Consider the following 14,858-nt stretch of genomic DNA (forward strand, 5'->3'; position numbering starts at 1 on the left):
TCTGGTTTTTGGCTCACGATGCACGCAGGTGTGGCCACAAAGAAGACATGGTGGTGCCTATAAATTTAAGGTTCTTGGTTCTATGAATTTGGGGGTTCTTGAACTGTGGTTTAGGTACCTACTGCTCGTAATAGTTCTAGAGGTTGGGTTGTAAGGGAGAAGATGTTGGTGATGGAGGTGTTTGAGGTTTTAATGTTCTGATTTTGGTGGTTCTTTATTGTGCCTGTGTTATGATGGGTTGAGATTGAAGAGGGTTTGGGCGCGGTGGTAACCGACATTGGTGGTGGACTTTTGAGCTAGTTCGGGATGGGCTAAGTGGGCCACAACAAATTCGGGACCACAACAAAACATAAACAAAGCAACATAACTACATATTCGGAAAGGCGAAAAGCGAGAAAAACATAGGATACTAACCTTAACTAGCATCCACTTTCAATTCCGTTCCTCCACCACAACGTGATTGTCTTCGTCTTTGCAAATATTTTACCAAGCCCTAATTCTCACACTCATTCACCCCAGCAAAATCCCTTACTCATGAAATCCCTAATTCCCATTTCAGTTTTTCTGTTTAAGTTAAAAAAAAGCCAACAGCAAAATCCCTCTGCCACGTATATTTATTTTTTTCATTTTTTTCAAATAATTATTATCCACATATTTAAATATTTTAAACTGAGTTCATTATTTGTGCACCACGTAATCAAAGGCAAACGACATTACTAAAAAATTAACGGAGAGGGCTTAATTGGCTCATTTTAACAAGTTTAAGGACCTGATTGAGACCGAAAAAAACATGATGACCCACTTGAGATTGACATACAAATATGAGGACCAAATGAGGGTTTAAACCTTGTTTTAATTACGCATGTTTTAAATGTTGAAATATTTAATTAGGACTGTTTTTAGCGTTAAAAGGATTTTGAAACATCTTACTTTAAATACGATTCGTGACACCCTGAATTGGTACATTATATTAATGTATTTGTTTCTTTTGATTAGTGATTTGAGTTATCCTTTTTCTGTGTCTTTCATCTCTCAATAACATTAAAAATAATGATTTTTGCATCATAAGGTGTTTGAATTTACATGCATATTGATCATATGAGTTCAAGAGTTTCTAGGTTTAATTGAGAATATACTTTGATTGAATTTAGGAACTTTCATATGATTAAACAGGTTTTTTCTACTAATTGAGAATGTACTTTGATTGGTGGTAGAATTTCAACTATAATTAATTGAAAATTTACTTTGATTAATTAACTTTTAATTTGGTTAGGAGGTTTAAGAATATACATGATTAAACACAATAGGATTCAATTGAGAATTGAGAATGTACTTTGGTTGAATTTATTTTGAATAATCTAGAAATGTCTTGCTTTTAATTGAGAATCTACTTTGATTAATTGTAAGATCGCCCTCAAATTAATTACGAATGTACTTTAATTCGATAATGAATCTATCTTAGAAAAGGACTGAAATTAGTCTATCTTATTTTAATTGTTTCTAAGTTTCTTATTTGTTCTTCAATAAACTCAAACATTCTTCAAACATTAATTTCATTAGCATAACTTTTCACTTTTGTTTTTAACCATTGGACAACATTTACTAACCTTTCAGAGTCTCCATAAGAATAAAGTATTGGAAAACAATTTTGTATTCGTTGGAAAACGACTCGGTGTTACTTTAACCCTATCTAGTTTGTTGACTACTAACTTAGCAATACCGAAGTTGCCTTGAAAAGTAATATTAATTTGATAACTTTAATGACAACGTATCAAATTTGGGGTCGTTGCCGGAGATAATGAGGTAGAAAATTTGGGAAGGAATATGTCTAGCTTGATTAAGAAATATATTGAAATACGACGAAAATACGAGGATTCGGGTATGTTTTTTGTTCCTTGTGTTATTTTGTTAAAAAAAACATGACCCATACTATGATTGGACTCTTCAATTCACTATGGTTATTTTAATTGAACTTTAAATACTTTTAAATAGGTACAAATAGGGCCTTAGGCTAAGTACAAATAATAAAAACTGTAGAAAAGATATCAATAGACTCAAAATAAAATATACTTCATCTATCTCCATCTTATATCAACAAAATAAAACAAAATAATATTACACTTAAATAAATGGAAAATCAAAACTACTTATCCCATTTTTATCTTTATCTTTATCAAAATAAATATTACTACACCCAAACTAATAAAATAAGATTTAAACAAAATTATTAATAAACCCCTAAAATTTAAGTTTAACTCAACAAAACTCTCCATAAACTTAAATTTATTCTTCTTTCATTTCGATTAACTTTCTTAATTCCTGAAAGGCTTAATACCCTATTTTGTCCCCAGTTTCGCTCGAAAATGTCAAATTAGTCCATCCTTTAAAAAATGCGTCAATTACGTCTTCACTTAATAAAATTTGCATCAATGAAATACCTTCCGTTAAATCCGTACAAACGACGTTAATTATTTTTCTCTTTCTTCTACTTAGATAATTAACGCCGTTTGTACGAATTTAACGGAAGTGATTTCATTGATGCAAATTTTATTAAGTGAGAACGTAATTGACGCATTTTTTAAAGAATTGACTAATTTGACATTTTCGAGCGTAACTGGGGACAAAATAGGATATTAAACCTTCCTGAAATAACGTTGTAGGTAATGAATTTATAAATATATCAATTATCTGCTTATTGCTCTCTACATTTTTTCCGAGTTAAGAGATCACCAGTAGGACTTCATATCAAGGTATAAGGAGTTAAACTTTTTTGTTTTGTGATTGATGTGCGAAACTTTTATGTTGATTCTATATCTTTTTGTTATGGTTGAGTAAAATTTTTGTGTATCTTACGTTGAATGTTATGCTTGGTATATCTACTTTTCTCGAGTTGTGTCTTACTATTGCGTTGGTCCTGCCTTATTGTTTTTGATTAAGGATAACGAGATGTTTTTGATTGAGTTTTCCTTGGCCATTCGTTATTGCTGCAGACATTTTTTTTCCTTCCATAAAGAACCAATTCTTTTTTCCATTCCTTGTTCTATGATAAATTATAGGATGACATGTGTTGGTTTGGCAAGTTTCAAAAACTTTAGTGCATTTAAGAATAGTTTTTCTTACAGTAGGAGACATAGGTGTTTATATTTAATTTTTATGAGTGTTATGCAATTTTGATCTTGTACTACTTTGTTGTGGTTCTTTCGTGATGGGCCTTGTGGTTTAATAAGTGGTATTTTACTCCTCTTAGTCTGTGAATAAATTTCATAGTGTTGTTATATATATATATATATATATATATATATATATATATATATATATATATATATATATATATATATATATATATATATATATATATATATATATATAAATATATATATAAATATATATGGAAAATGTTTTTTTTATAATATTTTTTTGCCAAATTTTTAACAATTACACGTGACACTTATTGGTTGGTTTTTTTAGTATTCTTTTTTCTAAAAAAAGGTGAATGAGAGCTATTTTGGAAGGAAAAAAACTTTTCGTGCTTTTATTTCAGAGAACCTTGCGTGTTTCTCCTTGGTCTCGCGAAAAACACCATTGGTTCACCATATCTCCACCATTTTTCAATGTCTCTTCATCAAAACCTTGAGTATATCTTTCTTTCTTGCTCTTGCTCTTGCTCTCTGTAAGTGCTGAAGTCACTAGTACAAAAATCGCGTACAAATATTTTGGGTTTTTAATGACTAATTCGCGTATAAAAATCGCGTACATATTATGAGACGTTAAATTGACGTCAAATTTTTAAAATTCAACATCAAATTAACTTATCGTCGAATTTTGTTAATACCTATGAAGAACAAAAGCACGAAAATAATCGGTCAAAACAAACGAAAATCATAAATAAAATGCATATTTATCAAATAAAAGAAAGATTACATCTGATTCTGATGGTCGTCAAACTTCGTTCGAGAAAAGTTTAAGAAGAGAAGAGAGTCTCGCGCACTAAGATAAAGTGAATGAATTTTCAATCTCCCGCTCAAATTTTTATTTAATTCACAAACCTTTTGACATCTATCGCTGGGACATTCCACGTTTTATATCATTTTACGTCGAGTTACAATTCTAAACGTCGAATTACAAAATTATAAAATTATAAAGTTACAAAGTTACAAAGTTACAAAGTTACAAAGTTATAAAATTATAAAATTATAAAATTATAAAATTATAAAATAATACAGATATAATATGAATGAAAAATATATAAATATTTTTAGTAATCAATAAATAAAAAAATATACTTAAAACGCTATTAGAACTTTCTTTTTCTTCACTATTCTTTGTTTTGTGTTTCCCTTTCTTCTCCTTCTCTCACCCTTTCTTCCTATTTCTCTTGTCATTTGTACTGTTCATTTGGTTTAAATAAAACTTTGTTTAACTTCTATTTATACTATTCATCTGGTTTAAATAATTAAATATTTGAGCACACATTAATACTGCATTTATTAAAATATTTTCTGAAGCCTGGTTTCTACATTTTTAAATTGAAATTTTAAAAGATTTTGTGTCACAAAAGATATAAATATAAATTTTATTGTCATTTAAAAACATTAATATATTTTTATTTCAATGGCAATTTTAAATTCTTGATTAAAAAATGACCACACTTTCTTAAATAAAATAAAAAAGAGTTGTTTTATATAGAAGGAAGATGGCTTATATTTTGATTATGGATTTAATTTTGGCTTATTTTGGATCCCAAACAAAATATATATTTGACAGTCACAACCAGTGGTGAGTGTCTTCCACACAGAAAATTCAAAAGACTTGAGCTTGTCATATCTGTTTCTGAAAACTTTTACGAGGAAGAGAAAGACACCTTCTTTAAGGTGATGAACTTTTCTGTACACTTTCATTCTTTTTGTTTTCCCATTCTTTGGTTCCTTAGTCTTGTTTCATTTGGTGAAAACCCCTTTTAGAAGTTTCAAAATCGATTATTTGACAAAGGTTCATGCAGCATTTCTTGTAGTATGTGATGAGTCGTTATTTCTTGAATTATATTTAGTTTATTGCACTTAAATAGACCAGGGAATTGTGTTTAATTGTTTGTTATTTCCCTGTTTTTCGAATTGTGCTTAATTTGGTCGGAAATTTGTAATTGCGCTAATTTGGGTTTTCTGAGCTGATTAAGTGCATTTTTGAAGTGCAGGAAAATTTTGGAAATATATTTTGGGACATCAGGAAGAATGCCAAATAAATTCAAGACTCTCCACACAGACATTTTAGAATTAATTAAATTGTAATTCAGTAGTTTAGAATTTCTGTATCAACTCTTATATTTTGGGTCAATTTTTGGTAAATTAGATTAGACCCAAAAATTAGAAGTTAGTGACTTGGACCTAGGGTTTTATTGTGTGGACCCCATCCCTATTAAAGGGAGGACACACGTCCTTAGAGAGGAGCCCAGCCGCCACACATTTTGGCACTTTTTACACTCTCGGTTTTGGTTCTAAGTTTTTTGGCTTTTGAACGTTTTCAGCATGAATGAAAAGCACACTTTGAATTTTTCCATTTCCTTTTTGCAAGCGCTGGATTCATGAGCAATCCCTGTTTAATTTTTATTATGAAAGCTAGCTTTGATTTAAGCTTGGTGCATTCACGGTTTTTATGCGTTGTTGCTTGATGCTGTCACGGTAGGGAGAAGTGATGCGTTATCCAGGAGCTCTCGGTTTGCTTTTTCTTTAAAGAAATGGATGTTGGAATTGCAGAATGGTGTGCACGCATACGTGGAGTTGGAGAAAGGAAGGAGAGGCATTGATTTATTTTCTAGGAGAATGAAGCATTCGGTGTTACGTTTTGGAAGCAACACGGTGATTGAAATAAGCATGGAGCAAGTAGATTGCCACGGAGAGAGAGAAATGGAACGGTGATGGTTGGAAGCAGAGTCTTGTCACGGTACGGCTGAATGGAATAAGGAGGAGAAACTTTAATTGAAGGAAGAAGTGAAGTGGTGTCCAAGCCGTTTGATGCCCACGTGAAGGAATATAGGAGATGGGACGTGCTAAAGGAATGGGCAGCTGGATGGAGAATGAAGCGGTAATGCGTTGGAGCAGCCACTGAAATTAGAAGATGAATTTATTCTTAGAGGAAGCATTGAAGCTGGAGGTGTCACGCAGCTGGAACACTTGAACCAAGGAGGTGCAGATTTGGTTCTGTTTTACAGTATGCAACGGTGCATGTTGATTGGAGAAGAGGGTGCAGGGGTGTTACGGACAAGAAGAAGTTCACATGCTGGATTCTTCTTGGACGCGTGGATTTAAGAGGATGTGTCACCACTTAGAAGGGAGAAAATGCTTCACGGTGGAATTTACTTTTGGCTTTGGTGAAAACACACATTATGGGAGTACGAAGTGGATGCACATGGACGGTGATGTCCAGAGAATTTAATTTGACTTCTTGGCTGGAATATTTATCTCAGTTTAAACACATTCATTTCTTTTCTTTTGCAGAGATTTTTAAATTGGGGTTATGATTTTTTTTTTGTTACAATTCTTGCATTTAAATTTCAGATTTCCTATTTATGCGTTACTTTCTTTGTTTCTTGCCACTGTAATTTTTTATTGTCTTATTTTGTGAGTACACTGTTGAGCTATTTAGCATGGTTAATCCTAAATTTTACTTTCTTGCATTCACTGTGATTCTAAGTTTTACTGTTGCATTGTCCATTTAATGTTTTAGCTTGAGTGTTGCATTGGAATAGCACACCACGTGTTTCTTTATTATCTATTGCATTGTTCTGTTTAATATTTTAATTTACTTCAATGCTTTCAATTATTTTTGTTTGTCTTTAATTTCCAGTTTTTTTTCGAATCACAAAAACACTTTCAAACCCCCCACTCTGTGTTTGACCTGAGATTTGAACCAAATTTGGTCCTTGAGAGACGACCTAGGAGTCACGTGCTAGTACTATACTGCATTCTTTTATGCACAACTTCTGTGGGAGGTGCGACCCTCCCATCAGTATGTCATGCATGATACAATAAATTCATCTGTTTCAAGATTCACCTCTCCCTCTTCTTGCCGTGATCTTGCATGGTCTCCGAACATGCAGGCAATACTGAGTGTCAAATGATGCAAGCAAATCCTCTTTGCTGAAGCTATCAACTTTCTTTCTTGATGTTACAAGCATTTCTATTATTCATGACCAAAGTTTTATGCCTTCACATAGTTTTAACAAGAATCCTTGTTCTTTCCCATCTTCTACAGGAAACATGGTATTCTTATATGTGCTTCTTTTTGTTAATTGCAGTTCTTAGATATACATGCATGTGTAAATATGATGGTTTTTTGTTTTCTTAATTTTCGCATTAGTGTGTAGTAAGTTACAATTTCTCGCTGCGAAATAGAGTTTGTATGGCAACCTGGATGGAGTTGAACGAGGCTCTGGGAGGAGGAATCGAGTGTGACGAGGTGATGCATAGTGGACTGCAGACTCGTATCGGCCTTAAGGTACTGTTTTTCTTCCTGACGCGTGTTGCTGAAAAGAGGAATGGTTGCTACCGGACTTCTATGCCGTGGGCGAACACCGAGAGGCACACCAGACGCTCGTCTTCGATCTCCTTGGAGTGATCCTCTTTCCGGTACTTCACGCCTGCGTCGACGCTGGCGAGTTTGATCTCACGGTGGGAAGCCTCCGACGCGACGGAGGGCTTGCTAGTGGAGGGATCCCGACGACGGCAGTGCGAGGGGAAATTGAAGGCGAAGATGAAGATGTAAATTAGCACCGGAATGGTCACAAGGGCAAGGAGTACGAGGATGAACTCGTGCGGGGAGAGATCGACTTATAATTTTAGTAGTTAAAGTCATGTAATCTATATTAATTAACATAAAAAAAAAGAGATTATAAGTGAAAAGTGCATGGAGAGAGTTTATATTTTTTTCAGTACTCATTGAAATAATCCATTATTATTAGTTATAATCAATTGTTAAAGAAAAAAATTGCTTTAGAAAAAAATTGCTTTTGAGAAATGCAGCTAGAATAATCTATTGTTGTTTACAAAAATCAATTATTAGCTACAATTATAAATTTGACTTTTCATAGATTTGACAAGTTTGAGGACTGAAAAACCTTATGTGAAAAACTTTGAAAACCTAGTGTGGATAGTAGACAGTTTAAATTTTATTAAGTGTGATCTTAGGTGATCATGTTTTGTTGTTGCTAGGTAAAATTGATACCCATTTTGTAATTTAAATAGAGGTTTCAAATGAGCCCCTTTAATAAGATTTGGCCCTAGCCCACGTGGGTTGGGGCCAAAAAAGCCCACAGGGCCAAAAAAAAATTTTATTAAAAAATTCCACAGGGCTAAAAACCCCTAAAGCCCTATAAGCCAGGGCCAGCCCATGGGCTTTCCTTTTTACAAAATTTAACGTCCAGAAACATAATATCATCATACAAGTAATCACAAATCATGTGTATTTTTTATTCATCTTTCATTTTATCTTTGTTAGTAATAACTTAGAATCATAATTGATTCATTTGTAATTATATTTTTTTACCAATAAAATTAATTTTCTACTTCATAACTGTTTCTATATTAATTAGTTTAATAATAATGCTTTTATACAATTATTCCTTAATTTCCAAATTTTGTTTTCATAATTTTTTCATCTTAATTTTGGTTTCTTAATTTTGGTTTGTAAATTTGACGGTTCAGAGATATCCACATAAAATAGGTTTAAAAGTTAAAAATATTTAATTTAATTTGTAAAATTTTGATAGATTAACTAATTTATTTATAGATGGTAATCTATTTTATCACTAGTTTAAATCAATATCATTCTATTAAGATTTGTGATCAAAATTACATTATTTTTAATTGGTGTGAACATAATTTTAACTTAATAACTTTTTAACTTTTTTAATTTTCCAAATTTAATAAAATTAATATTTATTATTTATAAAGTTATATAATTCTTTTAAAAAAAATTTATGAAACGTACAATTTAATCATTTACATCAATTTATATATTTTTATGTCTTTTTCATATATTTCATATTATATTCATTTGTCTTTTTTATTAGTTTCTTATTAAGAGACATTGATGTAATTTATTTATTATTATAATTATTATAATTTTTATTTATTTTATATGTTAATAATTAAATACAATAATAATTTTAATTTTAGTATTATAAATTATAACATTATATTTATTTAAAAATATTGTATCTATTATTTAATTATTTTTTATTACAATCTCAATTATGATAAGTAATTCAATAAAAACGATCTTTGTTGGATAAAGATAAGTCTGATTTTAAAATATTAATTTAATCTAAAAGGTTAGAAAAAAATCTGATTTTGTAACCACTAGGATTACATCTAGATCTTATATACTAACATATATGATATTTATAACAATTTTTCCTAACAAGGATTTTCACTAAAAAGTTAGTTCTTTTATTAGGTGAAATTAATTTTAAACTTTATAAAGTTTGTGGTTTAATTTTTTAATGTATATATATCTATACAAAACATTCAACAAAAGAATTTTATATGACAAACTATAAAAAATAAAAATTTTACACCGATATTAAAAATTCATCCAATCAGTAGATTTGAATTTAAAATATATCCATAATTAATATTTCAAATATTTATATAGATATCAGAATTCGATTATTGAAAAATCAAATTTTCAACTGTTTTACTTTTATAAAAAAAATTTTGAAATTTTTTTCATTTTCTTTTAAATAAAAATAATAATAAAAATTTTCTTTTTTAACTTTCCAAAATAATAAAATTATATATTTAAAATATGCTTATAATTAAAAAATTATTTTAAATAATTTTTTCTAAAATCAATATTTATACATTTATATTTAATTAAAAAGATATTAAATATCATGTAAATTTTGGAAATTATTAAACTTGTAAAGTAAATAAAAGAAATAACTAAAAAAACATTAAAAGTGAATTAATTTAGTTTGGGGGCTAGCCCCATCTTAACCGAGTGTTTCATCCTACACCTCCAACATCTCATCCTGCACCTCCAAAAATTCCATTTTTAACCTTCTGACATCCTGCACCTCCAACCTTTTTAAAAATTTCATTTTTAACTTTCTTTTCTTTCTAATTAAATACATTTTATTTTCTTCTCTTTTTCTATTAAAGACACTCTACACCACCTTAATAATAATTCTAATTTAATTTAAAATTTAAATATTATTTAATATAATTTTATATTTTAATAATTATTAAAATATGATTTATATTATAATAATAACTATAATAAAAAAATAAAAATAAAAATAAAATAATAATAATAATATAAAATTTGACTTAATATATTCAAATATATTAAATTATATTAAAATATTAAAATAAATTAAACAATTATTAAATTGTAAATAGAAACAAATTTTTAAAAACTTGTTATCGAAAAACAGTTTTGCTTTTTATTTAAAATTTAATCAATATTTATTTTAACTAAATATTATAGCATTATTTATTATATTTTTATATTTTAATAATTATTAAAATATAATTTATATTTTTATAATAGTTTTATTAAAAATTAAAAATAATAATAACTAAAATAAGAATAAAAATAATATTAAAAATCATATTTAATATATTTAAATACATTATATTAAAATATTAAACTAAATTAAATAATTAATAAAATTGAAATAAAAATCAAAATTTTAGAAAAATTTATTTATCGGATATCCATATCCGATTATAAATTTATCGGACGTCAATATCCGATAACGTTTTTAAAATTTTGCTTTTTATTTAAATTTTAATAATTATTTAATTTAATTTAATATTTTGATATAATTTAATATATTTAAATATTTTAAATGTGATTTTTAATATAATTTTTACTTTTATTACTTTTACTCTTATTTTAGTTATTATTATTTTTATTTTTTAATAAAACTATTATAAAAATATAAATCATATTTTAATAATTATTAAAATATAAAAATATAATAAATAATGCTATAAATTTAATTAAATTAAATATTGATTAAATTTTAAATAAAAAACAAAACTGATTTTTAATTTTTTAATATAGCTATTATTATAATATAAATCATATTTTAATAATTATTAAAATATAAAATTATATTAAATAATATTTAAATTTTAAATTAAATTAGAATTAATTTTAAGGTGGTGTAGAGTGTCTTTAATAAAAAAGAGAAGAAAATAAAAAGATAGTTATTAAAATATCTTTAATAAGAAAGAGAAAAAAGTTAAAAATTAGAGGTGCAGGATGTCAGAAGGTTAAAAATGGAATTTTTGAAGGTGTAGGATGAGATGTTGGAGGTGTAGGATGAAGCACTCATCTTAACCCTACCCCAGCCCACTTTATGTGGGGCTTTAGGGGTTGGGCTTTTAAAAAGCCCCTATTAAGTGGGCTAGAAAATTGGGACTTGATTTTAGAAGGGGTCATGGTCAACCCATGGGCCAGAGGCTCAAATGAGAGTAATAACTGATAAATGAAAACTGAAGTATGGTTACACGTTGACAAATTCATCAGAACAAAGTGGAATTGCTGAAATCTGTGGATGATGAGTGACCCAAATCCTGAGAGTAATATTCCACAGTCTTCTCAAAGGTGTGCTGTTAGGCCGAGAAGGCCTCGGATTCTGCTCGGTTCTTGCGGGTGCACTGATGCTGCAAAATTTGCGCTTCTTTGTCATATTTTTAGGAGATGGGCAAGCATAGAAGTTGTTATGACACGAACCTCGATACCTTTTATTGAAGTTTCACAAACTCCCCGTCCAGTTTATTTTAATCCTAGGAAAACTGCTTCTCATCATCTGGAATGGGCTGATGTCTTTGTCATTGCTCCATTGTCTGCAAATACCCTTGCCAAGGTAATCAAACCAATAAACTTAGCTATGTGTCAAGCCAACTGAATCATTTACTGCAACAACAAAATTATGCAGAGGTTGTCTAGCTCACACAACACCATTCAGTTCGATGAGATTAGGGAAAAACTTACGTACAATGTTTAAGTAGTTGTTGTTATGTTGTTCATGAATTGAAGTTTTTTTATGAGACTTTAACATTCTGGTTTTAGTCTCAGTTTTTCTTTTACAGTTTAAGCTAAGTTCTTTTAACATTGGGAATTTGTTGTTTCACCTATTGTGTTGCAGATTGCGCAAGGGATATGTGACAATTCTTTGACCGAAGTTGTGCGAGGTTGGGACCCTAACAAGCCATTTTACGTTGCACCTGCCATAGACTCTGTTACGTGGAATAATCCTTTGACAAGACAATATCGCAAAAGATGCGATGAACTTGGCATTAATATCATCGATCCCTCTCCACGGGGTGAAATGGCTGACCCTACTGAAATTTCTTACATTGTCAAAATCTCTAATGAAGAGATTTGGGACTAATGTTTTTTTAGCTAGACGAATCACTCGACAACTTATTTTGAGTGTTTCGGTCATTTTTATTTTTTTTTTTTGTAAAGAAAGGAAAATATTGAAAGTTAAAATAGTAATGCAAAGCATCTTATGTTTAGTGTGGAAGTAATAATGTCTTAGCATATGTACACACAATTGTGGCTAAATTTTTTTTATCATTGCTTTGTTTGATTTTTTTTTATTTGATGCTTAATAACTTTATTCGATGACTTCACTTTCATTTATTACTTTTTCTTTTCTTTTTTCAATTATAAATTTTTGTTCTTTTTAATTATTGCATTATTTGTAAGTTGTTAAGTATATTTTAAAATATTAGTTTTATGGACAAGTAACTTATTTCTAATTATTATTCAAATATATATATGATAATTCTCATTTGTTTTTCAGTTCTAAGTGTGTATTTGGGTGATACATAACTAGTTAAGTTAAATTTAATGAAAATTAAAAAATAACTCTAATTTTTAATTCAAGTTGAGTTTCAGGTGTATTTTCCTTCGAATAAAAAATATCAAATATTGATATAATTTTCAACAAAGAAAATGAAAACTGATATCTTAAATAGAAGCTACGTGGTAAGCACCTGCTCTTCTTAAATAGAATATTTTTGGCCATTTTTAATAAGATTTTTTAATTAAATTAAATTTATCTTTAAAATTTGTAGTGATATTTTAGTTTAAAGATTAAACGTCCTAGATAATTTATACATCCTAAAAAAGAAAAATTAAACATTTGACATATACATTGGTGCCTCCAGTTGTACCAGTTGTACGCGGTTTCATGGAATTTAGAGAATTGTTTTTACGGATATTTTATTTTCAGAAATTAATAAATTACACAAAGCATCATACAACTCAATAGTCACTAAAACACCTCTTCTGACACTAATCGCCACCCATCACCGTCAATGGCGACACCTATCGCGGCGCAACTCGCGGTCTTCGCCCTCTTCGTCACCGCCGTCTCCGCTGCCACAACTGGCTACCACAACCACACCGTTGGCGGCGCCGCCGGGTGGTCCTTCAACTCCACTACCAATACAACAGCCACTAACTACACTTCCTGGGCTTCGAATCAAACCTTCGACCTTGGCGATTATCTCAGTAAAAAACCTCAATCTCTACTTTTCTTTTCATTACATTATCATTGTACATTTAGAACACGAACGCGTTAAACACAATTAAGTTATACTGTTCTATTGCCCCCAAAACGGACGCAAATGAATTGAAATTAAATCCATCGAATGCGAGTTTCAACTTTCTAGGAAGTCAATCGGGAAAACCTAATTCAACTTTTTGTGTTCTTGCTTTTTTGTGTGGTTAATTTTTAGTTTTCAATACGAACTCCAACCAAACGGTGGTTCAGACTCACAACAAGACGACCTATCTGAACTGCACCGCTGACGATACCGACAATGTTACCTTCGTGTACGCCAGCGGTAGCAGTGGTTTCGGCGAATCGTTGACCATCGCCGTGCCGTTGACAATTGTTGGACCAAACTACTTTTTCTCCGACTCCAGCGACGGCTTGCAGTGCCAGCTCGGCTTGGCCTTCGAAATCGATGTCCAGCACGGCTCCGGCTTGCCACCGAACCTCAACCAGCCGCCTCCGCCGCCGTACCAGGAGCCTCCCGGTCCTGACGCCGTTCAGTCTCCACCGGTTACGGTAGCGCAGTCTCCCACTGGCGGCGCGTTCGCGAGCCGCGCTGACATGCGCTTCACGGTTTACATTTTCAGTGCGGCGTTGCTGCTGCTGCTGCAGTTTCAGTGAGGAAAATGTCAACTTCGGTGGAGACCCAGCATTGGATAATTATTTTTACAGCTAAGAAAGTTGACTTGTTTTTACTGATGATCTTTTCATTTAGTTTATTTGTACGTTTTATTATTATTGATATTTATTATTTTTCATCATGGTTTATGTGAGACCCTGGATAATTAGCAAATTTAATCCTGACATCACACCACTAACACACACACCACGTCACTGTTGCGGGTAATTAAAAAACCCACTTTCAACTCTGATTTTCACCTCTGCAATGCACAGAAAACTGAACCACCATCATTCTCTGCAACATTAAAAACGCACCACTCCTTACATGCACACCTGCCACTTGTCACGTTAGAAACTTACAAATCAGAATTTAGTATGCAGGTGTCAGTCTTGGACATGTTTGTTCAAGCAAACGTTACTTTAACAAAACCAAAGTTTTCTGAGAACCCTTTCACCTGCACACTCATTCATCTTCTTCCTCAGAAAACCAAACTCTTCATTTTCTCCAAATTTCTCTCTAAGAATCCTTAACTTCTCTCTATCAGAAAACTCACGTTTCCTCTCTGATCACAATTGCAGCACCATAGGAATGTTAGTACTGCTGTGATCTCCATTTTGGACCAAACAGAAACTGAATCCAATCTGGTAAGCCTTCTTA

At 30.7% G+C, this 14,858-nt stretch overlaps 1 protein-coding gene and 1 pseudogene across 1 annotated transcript; both read left to right on the forward strand.

Annotated features, from left to right (window-relative positions):
- The first annotated feature begins 11,566 nt into the window (after positions 1–11,566).
- Positions 11,567–12,403, forward strand: LOC124820396 (phosphopantothenoylcysteine decarboxylase HAL3 pseudogene; annotated as a pseudogene).
- An 826-nt stretch (positions 12,404–13,229) lies between these two features.
- Positions 13,230–14,347, forward strand: LOC124820397 (early nodulin-like protein 18). The gene is made up of 2 exons (XM_047292066.2): positions 13,230–13,533; positions 13,761–14,347. The coding sequence occupies exons 1-2, from the start codon at positions 13,338–13,340 to the stop codon at positions 14,198–14,200; spliced, it is 636 nt and encodes a 211-aa protein (XP_047148022.1). The 5' UTR covers positions 13,230–13,337; the 3' UTR covers positions 14,201–14,347.
- The last annotated feature ends 511 nt before the right edge of the window (positions 14,348–14,858 follow it).

Source organism: Vigna umbellata, chromosome 4, assembly GCF_029865625.1.
Source record: "Vigna umbellata cultivar VRB3 chromosome 4, Vumbellata_1.0, whole genome shotgun sequence".
Lineage (NCBI taxonomy): Eukaryota > Viridiplantae > Streptophyta > Magnoliopsida > Fabales > Fabaceae > Vigna > Vigna umbellata.